This window comes from Molothrus ater, chromosome 6, assembly GCF_012460135.2.
Source record: "Molothrus ater isolate BHLD 08-10-18 breed brown headed cowbird chromosome 6, BPBGC_Mater_1.1, whole genome shotgun sequence".
Taxonomy (NCBI): Eukaryota; Metazoa; Chordata; class Aves; order Passeriformes; family Icteridae; genus Molothrus; species Molothrus ater.
Window position 1 is genome coordinate 24,223,504 of NC_050483.2, and position 22,220 is coordinate 24,245,723.

General features: G+C 54.2%; 1 protein-coding gene across 5 annotated transcripts in view; it reads right to left on the reverse strand.

Annotated features, from left to right (window-relative positions):
* DGKZ (diacylglycerol kinase zeta) overlaps positions 1-22,220 on the reverse strand; it is a 54,898-nt gene that overhangs the window by 26,908 nt on the left and 5,770 nt on the right. For 2 of the 5 annotated variants that reach the window (XM_036383738.1, XM_036383737.2), the window contains exon 1: positions 19,858-20,209. The exons of 2 other annotated variants lie outside the window; for them this stretch is intronic. In XM_036383738.1, the coding sequence (XP_036239631.1) occupies positions 19,858-20,048 (191 nt within the window). In that variant the 5' untranslated portion in view covers positions 20,049-20,209. Of the gene's footprint in view, positions 1-12,257; positions 12,328-12,514; positions 12,614-19,857; positions 20,210-22,220 lie in introns of those variants that run through there. One more of the 5 variants, XM_036383739.1, reaches the window with a different exon arrangement.

Sequence of the window (22,220 nt, forward strand, 5' to 3'; positions counted from 1 at the left end):
GCTCCACGAGTCTCACAGCTCAGCCCAGAGGGCTGCAATGGCAGGAGAGGTGTCACTGCCTAGCCAGGACCCTCTGCATTCCCTGCACTCCGCTAAGCAGAACCCCTGTGCACTCCGAGGTGCCGATCAGCCCTGGCACCTCTATTACCCCTACCACTCTCCTGATGCTGATCTACCTGGTTTCCACACAGGAACCACTCTAGTTAGGTATCAGTCCGACCAAATTTGTAGCAAATTGAAATTAAGCCCTTGTGAGTCCTACAGAAGAAAATTGACCAGGCCAGTAAAACCAGGGCAGGAAAATTTGGTAGAAGAGGTCTGGGAGAGCTGGAAACTGGGAGAGGCTGGAGCAGGGCAGAGGACAGTTAGGAAGATCATCCTATCTGTCCTAAGCAGAACTTCCTTCTCATGGGAGAAAGAGCTTTATGGAAAGCTCATGCTTTCCCTGCCCAGCTCTCAAATCTTGACAGGCTGCCTGGACATTGCAGCAGTCTGTTGAAAGCCATGGGTGGAAGGCGCTGCAACACTCAGTGTGAGTGGCTCAGCACACAAAGACCTGAGTGGAAGGAGCTGAGTCTGGCTAGCTCCAGTGCTCCCCTCCTCCAGAGACAGTGGTTCATTTCCCATCCTCCAGCTGCCACCTCTCTTCAGCTGCTAAAGGATTTATTCAAGGCCAACTTTAAAAAACCCACCAAAACCCATAGTTTGGTAGAAGCAAACTTCTCTCAATTGCTCCCAAGGCAGGGAACTCAATCATAGCAGCCTGCAAGCACACAAAAGCCACCATCACTACCACTCTCAAGGATTTCCATGCTGTGAAAGGCATCTCCTCTACCCACCACAAGAGCATGGGCATGCTGCCCACCACGCAGACTGATAACTCCTCCCTTTCTTCTATCTTCCTCTCTAACCATGCTCTTTTACATTCTTATGGATCAGTAATATCAGAGAACCTTCAGGACATCACTCTGGCCCAAACTTCCAATGACCTAAGGCCCACAAAAACAGGTGAATTTATCAGAAGCTTCTTCCCTGTTTATTTGGGAAATGCATGTAAGATAGGACACAGGTTTTGTCTTCTGGACAAAATGGAGTTTTTGATAGTGCTTGTAGCAGAAGCAGCACATTGGGCTGTACCTCTTTTTAATAGATGAATACAAAGGTGAGTTTGTATTCTTGGAAAATACAAGGCTTGGTTTGGTCTCCTCCACCCTTGCAGACAAGGAAGCCAGCTCTTCAGCTTCTATAGGCTTATCACCATGACTGTACTCAGTAATGTAGGGGAAGGAGGGATGAGTGAGGAAGGGAGGGAAGGAGGAAGGAAGGAAGGAAGGAAGGAAGGAAGGAAGGAAGGAAGGAAGGAAGGAAGGAAGGAAGGAAGGAAGGAAGGAAGGAAGGAAGGAAGGAAGGAAGGAAGGAAGGAAGGAAGGAAGGAAGGAAGGAAGGAAGGAAGGAAGGAAGGAAGGAAGGAAGGAAGGAAGGAAGGAAGGAAGGAAGGAAGGAAGGAAGGAAGGAAGGAAGGAAGGAAGGAAGGAAGGAAGGAAGGAAGGAAGGAAGGAAGGAAGGAAGGAAGGAAGGAAGGAAGGAAGGAAGGAAGGAAGGAAGGAAGGAAGGAAGGAAGGAAGGAAGGAAGGAAGGAAGGAAGGAAGGAAGGAAGGAAGGAAGGAAGGAAGGAAGGAAGGAAGGAAGGAAGGAAGGAAGGAAGGAAGGAAGGAAGGAAGGAAGGAAGGAAGGAAGGAAGGAAGGAAGGAAGGAAGGAAGGAAGGAAGGAAGGAAGGAAGGAAGGAAGGAAGGAAGGAAGGAAGGAAGGAAGGAAGGAAGGAAGGAAGGAAGGAAGGAAGGAAGGAAGGAAGGAAGGAAGGAAGGAAGGAAGGAAGGAAGGAAGGAAGGAAGGCAATGGCCTCCAGAGAGCAGCATCAGGGCAGCTAAAGCCTGGCTGAACTGAAAGCAAAGCCAAAGCGTCACCTCCTCAGAAGTATTTCTCAAGTCCTACCACTGCAAGCAATGCAGGCAGGTACTTGGTCACCAGAAGGTTCAATCCACCCAAGGCCCATGCAGCTTTACAGAGGGCATCAGCATTTTGCTGATGACTCTGCTTCCAGTCTGTTCCCCACACTGCAGTGCTCCATTTATGTACCCTCTCCATATTATCTGCAAGACGATGCACAGTAAACAGCATAGAATCAGAGAATCTAAACTTTCCCTGTACTTTTGGAGGCCATTTCCTCTTGTTCTATCACTTGTTACCTGGGAGAAAAGACTGACCCCACACCTTGCTACAACCTCCTCTCAGGTAGTTACAGAGCTCAATAAGGTCTCCCATGAGCCTCCAGCTTCCTCAGCTGTTTCTCCTAAGACTTGTTCCATAGACCTTTCACCAGCTGTACATCCTCTAGATGTGCTCCAGCACCTCAGTGGCAGGAGGAGGGCCCAAAACTGGACACAGCACTCGAGGTGTGGCCTCATGTACTCAATGTTGAGTACAGAGAAACAGTCACTTTCCAGTCCTGCTGGCCACACTTACTGACACGGGCCAGGATACTGTTGGCCTTCATGGCCACTTGGCACATGCTGGATCATGTTCAGATGGCTGCCAATGAGCATCATCACCAACAGGTATTAAAAACTTTCGGAACAAATAAAACATATTAAAAAACACAAGCAAGAACACAGGATGTGGCACATTGCAACAGATCTTTTTTGGTCAGCTTTAGCTGCTGGGGGAGACATACTGACCAAAGGCACCTCAAATGAGCTGAATGGCTGTTCCCTCCCACCCCAGATATTCCACCAGCACAAGGCTGCTCTACCGCTTACTGTGCTGCTGCTGTGGGCAGGAAGATCTCTTAACAGAGCTTCCTTCCTTTTTGCACCAGTCTCGTGAGGAAATCTGCTACAACAACCTTGGTTTGACATTTATGTTTAAGCACTAGCTGACTGCAGACCTTTTTATCTTCAGGGCTGTCTGTAAATGGCATGTGGAATCAAGCTCTGACCACCAGTGGTGAAGGTTATTACAAGATTGCCATCCGACAGCCCATGACAGCAGCATGTGGCAGCTCAGTTATGCTAGGTGAACATATCCCCAGCTCTTGCATCTCACCTCCAACCTGAGCTCCAAATGGTGTATTGCAGGTGTGAGAGCTGCTGCTGGTGAAGCAGATGGATAAACTGCTGGGACTGCCCATGGTTGATATGCATTAGCAGAGCTGCATGCAGAGCAGCTGGGGAACCATGCAATAGGCAGAGAGGAGCCCGAAAAGAGCTAAGCCTTGGAAGGCCCTGACTTAACACCAGCATATTTCTGGCATCTCCATTGTTTGTCACTGAGAAAAGATGGAGAGGAGCCAGCACCTGTGGCTGCTCTGTAGAGCACATTACTCGGCTCAGTTAGATAAGGAGGCTGGATCGAGGCAGCCTGGCATTTGCAGGGTGCAAAGTAAGGAAGTACTGCTGCATGTACTGAGATACCAACTCTACATATGAGCAGATACACACTGTCTTTTCAATCTCCTTCTGTGAATAAGGAAGGAGATAGCAGCTCTGGTCTGCTCACAATCTGCAATCAGAGCTCTTGAAAGGTGGGGTGTTTTTTACTACCAGACTCCTCGAAGCATCCTACACACCCTGCCTGGCCTCGCTACAGAGATGCTGCTGAAGCAGGAACATATCCCATCAAGATCTAAACACCCTTGGAAAGCACAGCAGGGATCTAAGAGGAAAAACTTGCATCTTGTAACTGCAGTGGACATAGAGCTTGTGAATCAGCTGTTATGGAGACATCATCTCTCCAGATACCCAGCAGCTAGCCCTCATTTGGTGATGGTGATTCCAAAACCAGACAGGCTGACCCTTAGGGCTAAACATGCAGTGTTCCCCATGACATAATCTTTGCCCACATCACGAAGACAATCTGGATATTCAGCTCCACTATTCTGCTTTGTTTCACTAACCTAGAGCAAACTCCCATGTACCATACTTAACAGGCTCTCTGTGATAGGCAGAGGGATCCTGTGCCCCACACCCTCTTGGCCCTTCCTCTGCATTATTGTTCCCTTTGTCCCTCCAGCAGCCTGGTCCATTCCTGCCAGTGCCCAGAAGCAAGAGAGATCTCAGGTTACCTTCATGCAGTGACAAATCTGGCACCCCTCTCCTGGCACCAAAGGAGGCAAGAGGACACTACTGCAGGTCGTTGCTGATAATAAATGCACAAGCCTTGAGCCACAGAGAAGTCTGGACATAATAATACCATCAGCTCCTCCTGACCTTTCAGCAAACCTCCAATTAGTCAACTGGAAAGCATTTTTTCCATCCACAGGACTACCAGGGAAACAAGTCTGAGAGCTTCGCCCTGTTCCATGACGAGCACCTGTCCTGATGGCAGCTGGCCGGATTCCTGCATCCTGGCTGGCTGTGGTGCTGTGGCACTAGAGCTGGCACTAGTGCTGTGGCACTAGAGCTGGTGCTGGGGAGCTGCTGTGGCACTAGAGCTGGCAGAGTGTGAGCAGGAGGCCACTTCAGTTTACAAGCTGTCTTCTCCTGGCAAAGACACTTGACTCATACAGATCAGCCACAAGGAAAATGTGTTATTAATAGGCACTCCTGTGTGACAGCAAGATCTCCTGGGCTTCTTCCCTGCCTCCTCCCTGCCAGGGCACTGGAGGGACTGAGGGACCCAGGAGCCCACCCAGAGAGCTGCTGCTCATTCCCACCCCGCTGGCATATCACTTGTTACCTTCAGCCTCTGTTTCCATCACAGGCTTGCACAACCCACAATGCCCTTTCAGTGCTCTGATATTCAATCTTCCCATGTATGCTACTGTCCTTACACCATCCCTGCTGAGATCCTGTCCCCGCTCTCCTGTCCTGCTTCCCACACATCATCACTGACCTCTCCTCTCCCTGGGGCTCCCCAGCCAGGCTTCTCTGACCTTACAAGAGCAACCTGCACAGATGAGGTCTGCTGAGGAAGGTGCCCCTGTGCCAGATGGGGGAGGGAAAATGCTGGTCAAGATGTGGTGCAGCTCTCAGGCTTTAGTTGCAGTGAGGTGTGCAGTAATCAGCAAGTTCCCATACTGTGCACTTTGTTTCTACTCAGAATTTCCATTCCAGCTGTCATCTCTCCTACCATCATACAAATAAAACTGAGTCAGGAGCTTCCCCACACTGGGTCCAGTATAAGCAAGGAGATGGGGCTCCACCCAGCACAGGGATAGAGAGGCTCCATCCAAGCCATGAGCCTTTCAAAGCACCATGAGAGGTGAGCTATGGGCTATGCTCATCTATTTTAGGATTCATACATTTGACTATTGCAACAAGTGCCACCACCTATATGGGCCACTTCCAGACTTCTGAGCTGCAGAAGCATGGTATTCCCAGAACAAGGACAAGGACATCCTCAGTTGCACTGTCACTCTGCAGAGGAGGGGATTACTGCTGCAACTGTAAGGTTGCCCCTCCAAGCTGCAGAAGCCAGTTTCTGATCCTAGCAGGGTACTCAGAGGGCCACACATCTCAGCTTATCTTTCAGTGAGTCCTGGGCCTGATCAAGATAAATTCAGACCTCTCTGCTAGCAAGAAAGCAAGGTAAGTGCTTAGAAACCAGCTGGTGGTCAGATGCATGCAGCTGCAAAGGACCTCCTCCCAGCCCTGTGGTCCCTGAACGTGATGCATAGAGGTCCCTGTCAAGGCTACTGAGCATGGGCATGAGAGCAATATCTAATCATGTTTGCCAGCTTGCTCAGAAGACTGTCAGTGTCACTGGGCACTCCGGGTGGCCAACCTGGAGGTCCCAGGACAGCACTGCTTCACAAGGGACAGGCAGCTACATCAGTGTAGACTCTCTGTATCCATCTTGTACCTGGCTGAGCAAGAGCACAACTCACAGCCAGTCAGGAGCTGGGAACACTACAGGGAGGAGATACAACTTCTAAGATGCTTTCTTCAAATGAGCAGGTCAGGGTGACAGATGCAACACCAAGGACCGGCAGCTGCCTTGGGGGACGATTGTAGAAAGGCAAAGAAATGAAACACCACAGTTTGACAGTTTGTCATGGTAGGCTTCTCCAAGTGGCAGAGCCAGGTGGAAGAACACTGCCTAGCCATGCCTCAAACAAAGAAGGCAAAAGCCGTCCCACCTGTGCCTGGCCCTCCACAAGAAAATGCTCACATTTGGTTTTCTGAGAAGAACAGGGGCTGGGAGCAGAAGGGACTGAGACTAATACAGTTCCTAGCATTTTCCCAACACCCTTCTCGTGGCAGCTCCATCCCACCTCACCCCAAGCTCTACATGATGCCATGGTACCATCTCCTTTTTCACCACTTTCTCAGGGTAAACATGAGATCTGTTTTAAAGCACATCTGCCAGAGTAGCTCAGATCCTCCACAGAGACTTCATAAAGTGAAGAGTTTGCCAGCCCTAATATTCAGAGTAATGTTCCCATTACAACAATGTGACTTCCTTCCCAAAATCCATGGAAGACAGTGTTTTATCTTAATTTAAACCAAAACCATCTCCTTGGAGCCTCCTGGGCTGACTCTGGGCATTTATATCCCTTGACAACTTTCCACCATCATAATGTTATGAAGTTTATATGCCAGTACAGTAAATAATCTGCCTCCTGGCAATCAAGAAACCTGACAGCACTGATGTAAACAATCTGTTGCTGCATTTGGCTGAGGAGCTGAACAGCAAGACTGACAGCCTTGAGCCATGAATTAACCAGGGCTGAAACGCACAGGGTGAGCCCTGGACTCGTGGACATCAGCCATGGTGCTGGGGCCGAGGCTGAGCAGGGGCTGGGGGAGAGGCTGGCCACACAGTTTCTATTTTGGTCCCATCAGCAGGACCAGCGATGCAGGCTGGGAAGGAGTTGGAGAGTTTCTTCTCTCTCTCTCTCTCTCTCTCTCTCTCTCTCTGAGCTTCCTTTCCAGAGTGACATGCATGAAGCGGGGGCCTCAGCCAGGGTGTCCTGGTGGTTTAGGTACTCAGACCCTGGTTTCTTTTGCAGATTCCCATTATCACACCCAGTGGTGGTCCCCTCACTCAGTACACTCAGCTCTGCTCCTCACAAGGAGGGATGCACTATTTAAAGGGTGGCCAGTCCCACAGCCCAGCTGTTGGATCCAAACTCCCAGAGCAGCCCCAGAGTTTTTCCCCTGCACACAATGACAAAATCCTGGCACAGAAATTACTACTGGTCACAGTGCTGCCCCAGGCAGCAGGGCAGTACACAGTGTCTGCCCAGGGCAGCAGCCCTAGGGAGGAGGCGATGACCTTGTGTGACAACAAAGCTGCAGTGTGGCAGATACAGAACACAGGCAGCGATTCCCAGGGCTAGTAAGTCTCTGCACCTCCCAAAGTGAAGTCAAGAAAACCTCAGGCACTCCACAACATGCACTGATCACTGATCAGAAAGATGGGACTCACATGCCTCCCTCCAGCCCACAGCAGGGATCAGGAAGGGCATTCCACTGCTCCTGGCATAAGAAGGGAATCACAGTGCCACCAGCACCAGAGGATATGCCAGGAGTCCACAAATCTGTCCTGCTTTCCTAAACTATTCCAAAGCAAAGAGACTGAGGACTGAGGTTCCTGGCAAGGCACAGGCTAGCTCCCTGTACTCTGCTACTTGCAGATTTCCTGCTGCCACCCCCATGCCACATGGACTGGCAGGACAAAAGCAGCAGAACGGGTGGCTGGAAATACACCACTGGCAGGGCAACCCTACAGAAACAGCAGCCAGGCACCACTGAGTGCCATGGTGGCTGTGTTTTGCAGATGCCTCGCCTGAGCCCTGGGGACTGCTGTGGATCAGCTTTGCTCCAGGCTCTGGCAGCAAACAGTGCTCAACAGAAGCAAAGTTGAGGGTCTAGGGGATGACTCTGGGGTCTGCTCCCCCTGCCCTTCACAGTGGTCTGGAGCCAAATGCCATACCTACAAACTAAGGGCTGTCTCTCCCCCCAGGTCCCCTCCCATACCCCACCCAGCACAAACAAAAGCAGCAAGCATGAGGGAGAGGGACAAGCAGAACAAGAAAAAGGGAGATAGAGGGAAAAAGCCCCCGTGACCTGATCCGGAGCGGTGCAGGGGTCCTGCAGGTGCCGAGTGGGCGGCAGTGGCCGCACCGCAGCAGCGGGCCAGCCCTCCCCTACTAAGTCCTAGTTTGGAGAGAGTGCTTGGCTTCTCCCTCCGCTCCTCCCCGCGCTGCTCTCGTTAAAATAGCCAACTGCACTTCCTCTCTGAGCAGCCCTGAGGCCGGCTCGCCCCCAGCCGCAGGCGCATGCACTGCAGCGGGCCGGAAAGAGAGGGGTCCCCACGGCGCCAGCTGCTCTCCAAACACTCAACTGCAGCTTGGGGACGGCGCAGCTTCTCTGGCAGCGGCAGCAGGAGGACATGGGGAGAACGCACCAAGGTGGCGATTCTCTCCTGTCTCCTTGGAACTTGGATAAAGGGGTTTGCATGGCTGATGAGAGTCAAGCCGCCTGCCACAGAGAGCCTGTCTTCATGCATAGGAGGTAACTTGCTTCTGAGTTAGTCTTTGGTTCACACAGGCTCCACAGATGTCTCAGGAGCTTTGCGTCTTCCCTCATCGTGAAAACCCTCCATGGGACCTCTCATACCCAGGCTGGGGACTTCCCCGTCATGCTTCACCACTATCCGGGTTCCCCAGCTGCCTCTAGGGATCTGCTCCCAGCCAAACACAACCCATCTCCCTTTTGGGGTCACAAAACCCGTCTCCTCATTGGTCTTTGCAAAGATGAAGGGAAGGTCACACCAAAGGCCAGCTCACTCTACGATGCCGTCACCAGCTATTGTTTTTTCGGTCATTTACTCGGGCGATGAGAGCCAATAGCCACACACAGGCCGTAGTGAGTGAGTCAGTGCGGGTGACTGCAGCTGAGATTTTGTCTCTCACACCCTGCCCCCTCCTGCCTGCCCCTTCCCCTCGCCTACATGTCATGGCTAAAATTAGACAGCTCTTCTCCTCTGTGTGTAGGAATGTGTGTGTGTTTGGACGGTGCCCAGTGCTCCTTGGGGCCTGGAGCGGGACTACAGTAACACAATCATAACAAAATGTCACAGAGGCTGCAGCCAGTGTGGCAAAGGCAGCCAGCTGCCTTCCCCGATGGGTGTCTTGAAAGCTGTTCATAGAGGGTAGCCAGGCCCAAAGGCTGAGCTACCACCATTGCTGTCATCATCATCCATCACGGAAGAAAGAGCAAGTGGCCCTTGTGAATCAGTGAGAGAGACGGATGGGGAGGACACATGAGCGAACCTGTCCATTGCCAAAGCTGCTGAGGATTTCATTCAGCCCTCACAACACCAGAGAGGAAAGGGAGCTGGAGATACCCAGAGCAGGCAGGAGGTGTTCACCTTGGTCAGTTCTCTCTGCCCTCAAAACTGCTAGCTGATGAAGGATGGAAAGTTCTGCCTCCTTCCCTACAAAGGGTATCTACACATCCTTCAGAACTCCCTTCCTACTGCCGGGAAGGAGCCAGCTGCCTCTAGCGGTCAAGCAGGTCCCAGCACCGTCACAGCCCCAGGGCAGCTGCCAGGTGCAGAAGGGCCTCCAGGAACAGGCCCCAGTCCATCATTGTTAAGACTCACTTATTGGGACTGGAAGGATGTTTTATCAAAGAGAAAATTAAAAATGTGCTGCCACTAGTTAATCATTCAGAGCAAAGTAGCCTTATAAGATATGTACGGTCCTCACCAGCCCCACCTCCAGCCAAGGAAGCTTAGCACAGAATCACAGAATGATTTGGATTGGAAGAGACTTTAAAGGGCATCTCATTGCACCCCCAATATCATAGTCAGAAACACCTTCCACTTGACCAGGTTTGTCAGAGTCCATCCAACCTGGCCTTGAACACTTCCAGGGAGGGTTCAAGCTTCCAGCTTGTCTCCAACTGCCCCATGCCCACCCTGCTCTTCCTGACCCCTGTGGTCTATGCATAGCAGAGACTCCTGATGATACCACTTGCTGCTCCTCACAGTCACCACAATCCTATCTCCTTCCTGGGCTGGCAGGACCTAGACTGACAAACGGAAACAGCCATTTTTTCCCATGGAAACACTATGGAAGGGTGACCATGGTGGATTCCAGGTGGTCCCAAAATCCCTTTCAAGTCAATGTGACCACCAAGAGATCAGGGCACTAATTCCCCAAGTCCCTGGCAGCAGGAGCAGGAAGTCTAAGAGCCCTCTCCTCAAGTTCAGTCGTGCAAACCTTGCTGCCATTCTCCTCCTACTCCTACAACTTTGTAAGCCCTCAGCCTGTTAACATGCAGACAGGTGAATGGGTTGTGATGGAGACCAGCAGCTCCCAATGCTGCTGTCACAGGTTTCAGTCTGCTGTGTTCAAGCAGAAACCACTGCCCCAGGCCAAGAGGCTCCCCAGGCCCACGCAGCCCTGAGCAAGACTTTCCATGTGAGGAGATCCTGGTCCCACGCACCTGAAACCACATCACAAGTGGCAGCCCCTGCAGCTGTCTGCAAGGGGGAGAACTGCTCAGCATCCCTGAGAAACCCAGTCCCCAGTGATCTCTCTACACCACAAAGCCTGAGACAGGAAAGACACCTCCCAAGCCTTCATCATGACCCTGTGACTAAGCAAAGCACATGCTGACAAGCCACACAAGTGGCATTTGTTAACTGTCCCCCTGTTAGTGATCATGTCTAACCTTTGGTTTCACTTTTTCACCTCATGGCAGCAAGTGACTAGTCTTTTTTCTCCTGCATCTCACATCAAAATTGAAGTAACTCCTTTTAACAATGTTAAAGCTACTATTGGCTTTGCTGAATGTCAGCTTGTCCCACTGCAGCAAATGGGAGGGCAGGAGGAAAAGTTGGGGTTTTTTCTCCTCCACCCTTTTTGTTCTAAATGCCCTCAGTGTATCTGGTCTTATGTGCTTCCTTTTCTTCTTTCATCTTAACATCCCCACATCTGCCAGAATCACTGATGGGCTTTTTTCTCCCATCATCCTTCAGAGAGGGGAAGAAGCAATGCCCATGCAGAGAGCAGACCACTGTCCCCCTTCCTGGAATGGACCAGCACTTTAGCACGTACCAGTAACACAGGGCTGCCTTGCTCTGCTTCCTGAGTTTCTTGGCTCCTCCTCTCATGCCCACAGAGACACTGGGTGCTCCAGAGACTTGCTGTGTGGGAGGAGTGACCCAGACTCCAGGTGCAGAAGTTGGGTGGCTGCCAGTATGAGGCTCTTGTGGTACCAGGACACGCAAGCCTGCGCAGTGGGGAGTTGGCTGACAGCTGCCTTGGCTGGATGCTTGCCTCTGAGCATCAGCCAGCCCATGGCAGCAGCTGACCAGTTTAAACCATCAAGCTCACCAGCCACTTCAGCCACAGCAGCATAAAAAAAGCTCTATGCAGATGCTTTGCCAATCCCTTTCTTGCAGAAGGGAGGAAAGCAAAACCAGGAGCGATGAGTCAAGGCCAGCAACCCTGCAGAAGGGACATGTCACAACACCCAGCTAAAGTCAGCTGCAGGGAAAGAGCTGGAGTTGCACAGCAGAGCACCAGAGCTCTGAAGAGCGACCGTGCCCTCTGGTGTTCAACCCACAGCTGTTTGGACCTCTCCAAAACCCATTCGCCTCCCCTCTGAAGAGCACTAACTGGCCACAGGGCCTCTTGCTCCCAACACCTCCAACCACAGGACTCCCAAGTAGACCTGGGACAAGATTTTTGTGTCTACATCATCAGACAAACAAGAGACGAGTGGCAAATTCAGTAAAGCCCAGGATGCCATGCAGAGAAACTGTGTAGCAGAAGCCAGGAGGAGCAGTAAGGGTCTTCCACTGCGGCACTCACACACGTGTGGCCAAATCCTGACCAGGCTGATGTGCTGCTCTACAAAGACCAAGGCATAGGGAGCCCAGGAATGGAACCCAGGACTTGTCCCTACCTCCACATCTCCTCAGGAGCACTTGTGAGTGAGGTAATGGCTAGTCCCAACACCATGGCTAGCCTAGGAACCGGCTCCCACACAGCAACTACATCCCAGCCATGGTGATTGTCTCCCAGGCCCTGTTTTTCCACCATTTCTGGCAGTCATAGCCTTACTGAACTTCTGACTGTTTCAGCTAGATTTTATTATTTATTATTATTTAATTTAGTCATTTAGCTAAACCACCCTCAGTGCTGTCACCTTAGGTCATCCAAGCATTCAGCATGCACTGGGTCTAGGTGCTCATGCCCACACTGGCTAGGACATAGAGGAGGAAGAGCTCAACTGACCTTCAATCCAAACTCCAGCAATACAGAAGCTGCCATGTTAGTCGATCAAAGTCCAGTAGCAAACTGCCCTCTAGAACAAAGACAGTGACACAGGCATAAGGCAAGCAGCCCAGCTTTCAGCGGCCTTGGTTAGTACTGACACAAGAGGGTGAAGTGGGGTGAGATGTGGGTGGGAGGGAGGAGAGCTTTTCAAAAGAAATGTTGCAGCAGCTGCTGGGACTGCGCAGCCTGCGCAAGCCAATAAAAATACCACATACTTATACACCGCTGGCCGGTGCTTTATCCTCCTGGATCCCCATCGGCTGGGCTGGCTGCCCTGGAGACAAGGGAAGACACCTTTGTGGGGCAGGTGGAGTCTAGGGACACAAAGAGAGTGGTCAGCAAGCCATGAACACACCTGGCTGCTCAGCACACAGCACTATCCTCCCCCGCCCCAGTGCCATCTCTCCACCACATGCTCTCCCCTTGCCTTGGCACGTGCAGATCCCAAGGGCTCCAATGGCACCTGTGCCACCACCCATGCTGTCAGCCATGGAGGTCAATGCAGGCAACATGCCCATGAAGCTGGAGTCAGCAACACTGTTTTTCCCTAAAGAGTCAATCAGCAAACATGAAGCACCACACTCCTGCATCTGGGATACTAACCCAGCCCAGTTCAGACCCTGCCAACTGCCCACCTCCAGCCCAACCCAGGCAGCTGCAAGAGAGCACACAACTCAGGGACCAGAGCTAGGCTGGCACAGAAAGAGAGCCCCTGCTTCCCTTCATCCTTCCCTGTGCTGGCCTGGTTCCTGGCTGCCTTCTTTCACCTTGACTGCTGGGTCCATGCATGGATTTGAATTTCAAATAAATCATGAAGGCACTCTCCCTGCCTTGCACAGAGAAGCATTGTTTGGGCAGGGCAGAGCAGTTCACCTGTTCCCAACTCTCCGGCCCTTGTGCACGGGCACCAACCCTCAGGAGCCCTGACTACCACCAGCCAGGGGCTGGGTAGCAAAGCTCTTGGTGACCCAGTGCAGATGGGAAGTGTCATTCTTGGGATCCCTCTGACACTCACCTCCACCACATCTGCTTCCTCACTCATTCAAACAAGAAAACTTGTGGGTGGGTAACATTGTTTGAGCCCAGGTGGGGAATCCTCAGCCTCCGCTGGAGAATCTCGCGGCCCCATGCCGACCTGCAACCCTGCCAGGAGCTGAACTGGGGAGCAGGATACCTCCTTCCATGCATCCTGGCAGCTCTCACAGGACAGCAGCCCTGTACCTTCATAATCCTGCCAACTGCCAGCCTCACACTGGTGCAAAATACCTGCAGAGAACAGCCACCCCACCCCCTGCCACACTTCAGCAGTGGCAGCTGCCATGTGCTAGCTGCCAGAGTGCCTCACGCGATGTCTTCTTCTGTGGTGACCTCGAGCTTGGGCAGTAAGAGGCTTAGCCCTGGATCTGTGAGGCTCCTGGCCAGAGCCAGGGTAGCGAGGCAGGATGATGTACAGATAATCGGACCAAGTGGGAACTTTCACACGGAAGGGTGGCACATGGCCATCTGCATTGCCCCCTGCTCCCTCTCTTGGATGGCTACAGGCCACAGCCAGAGGCTGGGAGCTCAGGAGGAGGCTGCAAGCCATCTTATGTACTTCTACCCCAGGATTCTCTATCCTCATCCTGTTGGGGAGTCCTGCCCTAGAGTGGAGGTGGGGCTCTCCACAGCCAGTGGGGAGCAGGCAGCAAGGAGTCCTCCTGTTCTCTGGCTCCGGATCCACACCTGGGCTGACGGTGGCAAGCAAGGGACAGGCTGTTTGGCACACACGTTTCCTGTGGAAGCCAACCTGCAAGAAGGCTCTATGTTAGTTGCCCTGAATTCCTGGGCCAGCCAGCTGGGACACATGACTTTCTTCAAAGCCATAGCATGTGCTGCAGCCAGGGCTACTCCAGCCCTGCAAAGAGATGAGATGCTGCTGGGAAGCAGGGAAAGGAAGACAGGGTAAGTGGAGCTGGGAAAAAGGCAAACACTAAGCCCTTGCCCATTGGTGCTGGGTGGGATTTTCACACCCTGGATGGGTGTCCCCATGTGTGGCTGGGACTAGAACCTGCCACAAGCTGGCATCCTGCAATAATGTCAGGGAGCCAGCAACAGCCCATGAGACACACCAAAGGAATCTCCCACTAACACGGGGCACATAGAGGACAGGGCAGCAGCCAAAGGATGGGACTACCTCCAGCCAGACCTCCTTCTGCTCCCAGAGTGGGGCTTTCCCACCAGTGCCATGTACCTGCCACCCTGCACACACAGCTTGGGCAGCATCCTGCAGTCCCCCCAGAGACAGGTCTCCAATTCTCACAGCTGGGCAGGGCTTCTCTGAGATGGGGCATGCTTAGCTCATTTCCCCAGTGGTTCCCTGAACCACTGGGAAGGGCTGACAGCCGTCAGCTGGGCAAAGCTCAACCAGGCTATTTCCAGGCATGGGAGCAATGGTTACAGGTAGAAACTGGAACTGACAGCCGAACCCAGACAGCACAACCTGCCCAGCAGGTGGGGCTGAGACAGGTGGCCCATTAACTCCTACTGTCTGGGACAGCATGGAGTGGGAAGAGATCCTCTCAGCTCCTCATCCTGGCACAATGAGGAAGAGCTTCCCCTGGGGGCAGAGCTCACAGTTAACTACAGAATTAGCACCCTAAGGCGTCAACCCCTAAACTGCAGGCAGGAGGAGAACAGCACTGGGTCTAACACATACGTCTGGTGTGAACAGGACTCCATCCCTGCTGGGCTCCGGCCTGGCCAGCGCAGCCTCACTGCTTGCCTTGGCAGAGCTTCACCCTCCACCTGGCATCCTGATGGGGAGAAGAAGAAAGCCTCCCAGCTCCCAAACACAGACTGCAGCTGCTGCTGGATCTGCAGGTTGCAACAGAAGCACAGAGTATACTTTTGTATTACTGGAGAGCTGTCATAAAGCTCTTGAACTCAGAATTGCAAAGACAGAGCCACTTATTATCCCCAGAGCCTGGTGCCAACTCAAGAACCAGCAGGACAGGTTTCCCCTATTTCCATGTCCAGCCTGCGTTGCCAAGCCAGACCTGCACCAGAGTCTCTACCTCCAAAATTCTCCAGCAGAAGCCATTCACCTCCTGCCAGTACTTCATCTCTTCCAAAAACAGATCGTTTGTGGGCCCAAGGGTCAAGGAGTCGTAGCCTGCAGTCCTTGCTCTACTCTTGAACTCAGCATCTCAAAGTCAGCACTGGTTTAAAAGAACCAGCAAGCAAGCGAATGCATGGCTAAGAGAAAACTCAGGAGCTTCAGCTCACAGAGTCACCTGGGGAAAAGAAAATAGAGCTCCACTAAGAGCAGACCTGCAAATTAAATTTAGAGGCTTTGCCAAGTCTCTGGGGAGATTGTCTGCTCCCCAGGCACTGCATGATGATGAGTGAAGGAAATCCTACACTATGTCTCCCACCACCTGCCAGAGCTCAGGTTGCCCTTTGCTGGAGCATCGCCTTCATTGCAGAGGACTGGCCTCCCTTTACCAGCACCTCCTTAGTCCCCAAGAGAACTCACACAATCAAAGAGCTCTCAAACTCCCCCTGCTCATACCACTCACAGCTCTGTCTCTCCCCTCTCATCACTGTATCCTTGCAAAGACCTGGCTCCACTCCCAGGGCCTGACTCTCTTCCTATTGTTTTTGTTCAAAGGAGGGAAGCAGTCTCTCATCCTCCCTCCTTTCAGCCCCTTGAGGAGATTACAGTGTTTCCTGGAAAGGATGCTCCAACCCCTAAGAAGATTAGTGGAAGGTGTCCCTGCCCATGGTGGGGGGGTTGGAACTGGATGATCTTTAAAGTCCCTTCCAACCTAAACCATTCTATGATGCTATAATTAAAGGTCTTGACACCTTCTCTGAGCAGGCACGTGTCACTGTAGCAGTCCCTGCTATGATCTTGGGGAGCTGCCAGTGGGTGCTTGAGACTGGAGATACAAGCAAGTGGCAGGTCCACACCACGGAGGACCTCAGCCTCTGGAAGCAGTCAGACCCCCTATGCTGATCCTTCCCTGACCTATCTCACAGCCCCACTGTGAGCTGGCAGCTGTCCCAGCCTGGCTCTGCTGTGAGGCTGCATTGGCTGCCAACAGGTATGGCTGCTCAGCGTGCCCAGTGCTTTATTTTTCCCCCGCTGAGAAAAAAAAGTCCCTGAGCAGAGATCACAGAGCAAACTCAGCAGCGGAAACAACTCTCTCGGCTCATCCCATCTGCCCTGCAAACAAGCCCAAGTGTCACTGCAGGGGACAGCTGGGGATTCCCACAAGTGACACTGGTCCAGGCCCAGCCAAAGCTACCCAGCCATCACCTCTGAGCAGAACGGGGAGCAGAGGCTGGAGGGTTTCAGAGCTTGAGGCATACAAAATCTGCATGCATGGAGGAGAAGTAGGAAGATGATTGCTCAACAGCTAGCTGGCAGCAAGGTGCTTTGTGAAAAATCTTGTCCCAAGGGAAACACTGCTCTCAGCCTGCAGAGCACAAACTTCAGGCTCCTCACTACCATCTGGTCTTCCTGCAGGGCACCTGGGGTTCACTCCACTGCACGGCCTCTCTACTGCACCTGCACCAGGGAAAGTGGGTGCATGGGCCAGCAGCTTCAAGGGCACCCCAACACAGCAGGGATGGAGAAGGCTGGGCTGCTGTCACACTGGTACATCATTCTCAGCTTTCACATAAGTGTAAGCATCAAGCTGCAAGAAAGAAGTGACAAGTGACGTCCCAGAAAGATGTAGGCGGGTGCTCGGCTCAGTTTTTTGAGTGCCGTTTACCCACAGGCTGTGCCACCCACAAACCTTTCCTGGGGCAGTGGCAGGCACCCCCAGGCTCACCTGCAGGCTCCAGCACAAGACCTGCCAAAGGGTCACAGCCAAAAACTTGGTCTTGTGCTCTGCTGGACTACCATCTGCCAGCTGCCCCACTGGTGGCTATAGCCCTGCTTATGCTATCGCACTAGCCATTACACATAGTTCCTTTGAAGTGGGATTTGTTACAGAAGCTCTGAAGCCCACAGGGGAGATCCATTTCACTGGCATCCCACTTCACTGGCACAGGGATGAGCAAGAAACAGGCATTGTCCCCAGCACTTACACTCCTTCCCCAATTCCTCCCTGGAAAGGGCAAACTGCAGTGCACTCATAGCACAGAAACAGGGCACCTAGAAAGGCAATTTAATCCTAACCATCTCTTATCTGATCAGCCCCAATCTCTTTATCAGCCCAATTAAAAGAATTACCCATCCACGGGCCAGATGCATGTATTGTGCACTTGTCTCTGTCAGCTCTAGAGCCAATTACTCCACCCTCCTGTAAGGCAATTACAAGGTACAGAAATAAGCCTGCTTGCAAAACACGGGACTAATGTACCATACCACTGGAGGCCAGAGCTTGGGGGCTCACCTTTCTGTTGCTTCAAACCCCCTAAGGGCTCACCTGCCCTGGAGACAGGACAGGCTCTCTTGCCATTTTGCAGACCCCTGCCTCCCTTGGCCATGCCTCCCAGTGTTGCTACAGGCAGAGTCCAGCACAGGGCGTCCACCTCAGGAGACTTCTCTCCTTGAAACCAGGGCTCTCCACTCGTGCCAGTGAGCAAATTCCTCTCAATTACCTAAGCTCCCTCTAGACCTGTTTCCCAGCCACATACGGCTCTGAGTAAAGCTCAGAATAGAAGGGGGTACAAATTTCCTCACTGTTGGAAAGCATTTGGCGGGTAGGGGCTGGCTGTACTTATTGACAAAAGGAAGCGTAGCACAACCTTCCCTCTTAATCCCCTCAGAGGAGGAGAAGAAACTTCATGCCATCCTCTGCTCCAATGCTCAGGTGGGCATGAATTCAGTGGCGTGCAGCCAATTATCCTGCATGACTTCTCATCGAGTTTACCTCCCACTGGTGTGTGTGGGAGCCCCTTCTCAGAGGTCCATGGGAATCTCTCCTCACTACCCTGCAGCTCTGGGTGCTGCATTCATCACCCTGAGCCAGGGGGAACTGGGTCCCTCCATCAGCAGCAGAAGGGCAAGAATGCACTAAACAACCCCGTGGCCGTTTCCAGTCTTGGCGGGCCTACTGGCCTCCTTCAGCTCCTCCTGCCATTCCACTTTGCCTCTCCCCATGTGGCCACACTGCCAAAGGTTGTTCACATGTGGAGAACTTCCCCTTGGCTCTGATCTACATTGCAGTAACAGCAGCCTGAAGCTCCAGGACTCAGAGATGCCACACAGTATTTGGAACAGGCCAGAGACTGCCAGGAGCTCAAGGCAGCTATTGCTGACAGCTCTGAAACCAGAGCAGAGAACACTGCTCTGTGGTGGAGTGACCTTGCAAGCCATCCACTCCCAGGTCTGGCTTGGATGTGGAGGTTGAAATTGGAGCTTTTCCCCTCCATTCAGCACGTGTGATACCACTCTGATGGCACTGCATCCTGCTTCAACCGCTCCCATATACCAAAAATACCCATGAGACATAGAAAGCTTGTCACGGGGCCACCAACACAGCTGGGGGTAAGAATTATCAAGTACAAGGAGAATATGAGATAAGGGGGGCAGTTTGGCCTGCAGACAAGTTTGAGGGGGAACATTATTACTATGTCCAGCAACCTGATGGGAAAGTACAGAGAAGATTGGGTCAGATGCTGCCCAGACGTGCACAGTGACAACTGAAAGAGACCAGGCACAGGCTGCAACAACTGAAACTTATTTGAGAAAAAAAAATTCCTGAGTAGCTGAAGCACAGGAGTGGGGGTCCATGTAAGTTGTGTTCTCTACACCCTGGCAACGCTCAAAACTCAACATCAGTAGCTTGATCAAACTCGACCCTGCTTTAAGACAGCAGTGTGTACCAGGCAATCTCCAGAGGTTCCTTCAGACCTCAGTTATTCAGTGTTTTCAAAGACCTCCAGATAGCAGAGGTACCAGGCTCTGGTACTTCGAGGTACTTCGCTTACACGTCCAAATCCCCACGAGGCCAACAGAGAAGCTAAGGGAGGCACAAGGAGCCCAGCTGGCTCTGGGGCAGACGCATGAGAAGCCGGGATCCCAGCCGGCAGCACGGGACGAGCACAGCCATCCGCCGGCGCGGCAGGACTGCCAGTGTCGCAGGCGAAGCAAGGGACAGGCATGCGGGGATGGAGACAGGCAGTTCAGGGCGGGTGGAACCGAATGCCCAAGAGACGAGGCTCTGATTCCATGGGGACGACAGCGCACGCAGCGAGGGTAGTGCTCCCCAACTTGCCATCACTCGTGCCAAGAAAGTGAGGGAAAAGCAAACTCACCCCGTTCCATCCTCACACCCTGTCTCGTATCCCCCTGCGGCTGCGCTCAGCCAGGGTGAACCCCTCGACCGGGCCTGGTGAGGCGGCTGCTGACGGCTCAGCGGGAGGAGGCTCTTTGGGAGCCGGTGCTCCGCCGCCTCCGTTCCGGATGCTCCAGCCGCCTACAGCCAGCCCTTGCCCGGGAGCCTAGCTCCCTCCGGCCCCGCTCCGCCGCCAGGTGCCGGGGCGGCGGCGCAGGCACCACCCGGAGCTCGCCCGCCCGGCGGGACCCACCGTCCCGCTGCCCGCCCTGCCCCGTACTCACCTGCGCCCGAAGAGCTTGAGGCCAGTGAAGCGCTTGTTGCTGTGGCGGCGGCCCAGCGGAGGCGGCGGCGGCGGCCCCCACTCGGGCTCGGCGCTGCCTGACGCCCCGGAGGAGTCGGCTGTGGCGGCGGCTGTGTCGGAGGAGGCGGCGGAGGGCGAACCGCCAGACGGCGGGGGCCGAGCCGCCTGCATGGCCGAGCTCAGGGCTCGGCGCCGCCGCCACCGTGGTTCCGAGCCAGAGGAGGGCACCGAAGGAGGGCACCGGGGGCGGGCGGGGGGGCGCGGCCGGCTCGGGCTCCCGCCCCACCGGGGCCACGGACCGGCGGGCAGGAAGTGAGGCGCTCACCGGTGGCACCGGCGGCCGCGTCGCCAGCGCCGCCTGCCGAGCGCGGGGATCGGGGCTGGCGGCGGAGCCCGTCCCGTGGCCCCGCGCCCGGCGCCGCCGCCTCAGGAAGCCGCGTGTCAGCCCCGCCGCCGCCTCGCGCTCGGAAGAGGTTCGGCGGCAGAAGCGGAGCCTCCCCCTGCCTCCGCCTCCCATTGTTCACCGCCGGACGGAGGGGACGGAGCCAACAGTCCTGCCGCCGCCGCCACCGCCCTCTCCAGGGACCGGGAGCCACCGCCGGCCTCGTCGCCGAGGCCAGCACCGAGGCTCTTACCCAGCCCGGCGAGCGCCTGCCCCGCTTCTCCCAGAGCCCAGCGACGCCGCTGGCTCAGCGGGCAGCGACAGGGGCAGGGGCTGGCCTGCTTGCTATGGCTGCCAGTCCAGGCAAAGAGCAGCTCTTCCAGCCCTCCTTTGCATGGAAAATGTGCCGGCCGCAATGACAGCTTGCCCGCTTCCCAAGGGTGTGGAACCAGGCTGAAAGCCGGGGCTGTGGGGGCCTGGCTGCCCACTGCGCGGTTCTCCTGCCGACCCTTAGGACCCTGGGTCAGGTCCCACTGGCAGACTCAAACACCAGCTGTTTCCAGGAGGGCTGGTGGGAATGGGGACACACTTGCCAGTTTCCCTGAAACCGACGGCTCAGGCAAAGCCGGGCTGGCCCGCTGTGCTCACGGGCTTGGCGTCAAAACCGCTCGCGCGGCCCTCTGACATCCTGGCTGGGAGGTTGTGCTGCGCAAGCCCAGGCACTAAGAGAAGAGGAGGGGATTGCGGGCAAGGCGCTGGGCAAGCACAGGAAGCCTTTCCCCCAGCCCCCAAATCACGGGCTGTCAGCACTCGCCACAGCACCTTAACCCCCCAACAATAAGAGGAAGGGAGCGGAGCCCAGCTCGGTGGGTACCTTATGTCTACGTCCCCCGGAGGGCTCTGGGGAACGTCCCAGGAGCGATGCCGCCACATCTGCCGCAGCATGAGCTGATGTGCTTAGCCAGCCCGGGGTTCACTCTCGCTCTTCCTCCCCCAGCAGCCGCTTTCCGGAGTCATCCCGAGGGCAGGTCCCTGGCAGTGCTCCGCCGCCGGCCGGGGCCCGGCTTTGTTTGCAACCTCCACCTGGTTCCTCTCTGCACTTCCTGGAAGTGTGAGGGCGGCTGTCATTGCAGCCGGCTGCGCGGCCTTCTTCCCACGGGGCTGGCCACCTCCTCTGCTGGGTCGTCTCCAGTGAAGCCTCGTGCACACCCTCAACAAGCAGGAGCACGTCCTGGCACGCTGGGCTGCGCGCCGAGGAACCGCACCTCCCCTGCTGGGTGGTTCTTTGAATGCCCCCAGACTTGAGACAGCCCCCTCTCCAAAGCTGCCCCAGCACCACCATGCACACCAAGGCCATAGCAGTGGGGTTGTCCTCCTGCCACCCACCCTGGGCCATGCACGTCCTTACCCTGCAGGGCACCACAGCACTCACAACTCCTGGGTGTATATGTCCTCCCTGTGTGGCAGGCCTGAAAACAACCTCCAGCATCTGCTCAATCTGCACTGGAGTTCATTGAAAAAATGCTTTGATAAACCAGGAATGGGAAGTGTGAAAAGTAGAAGCATGTAGGAGGCTCCCAGCCAGCCTCCAAAGAATGGAGAAACAGCCTGACATTCATGGTCCATCCCCCAGTCTGGGGCAGCACAGCCTAAGCCTGCAGGCCCGGCCTGTCCCCACCTCCAAAAACCCCAACTCTTCACAACCAGATGCTGCTTGGTGTGCTCTGGCTCCAGGAAAGCTTCAGATCACCAAGAGGGTCTGTGGTCAGCTTCTATGGGCCAGAGAAAAGCAAGCAAGCAAAGCTGGTCCTGGCAGCCTGCACAGATGGCATTTCTAAAGGGGCACATGGTCTTGCTTTAAACTCCATCATCAAAAGGAAAAAAAAAAGCATTGACAGACCTTGATCTCACCAGGCAAGCTCTGAAACTGAACACAACCCACTGCATTAATTACTGTGCAG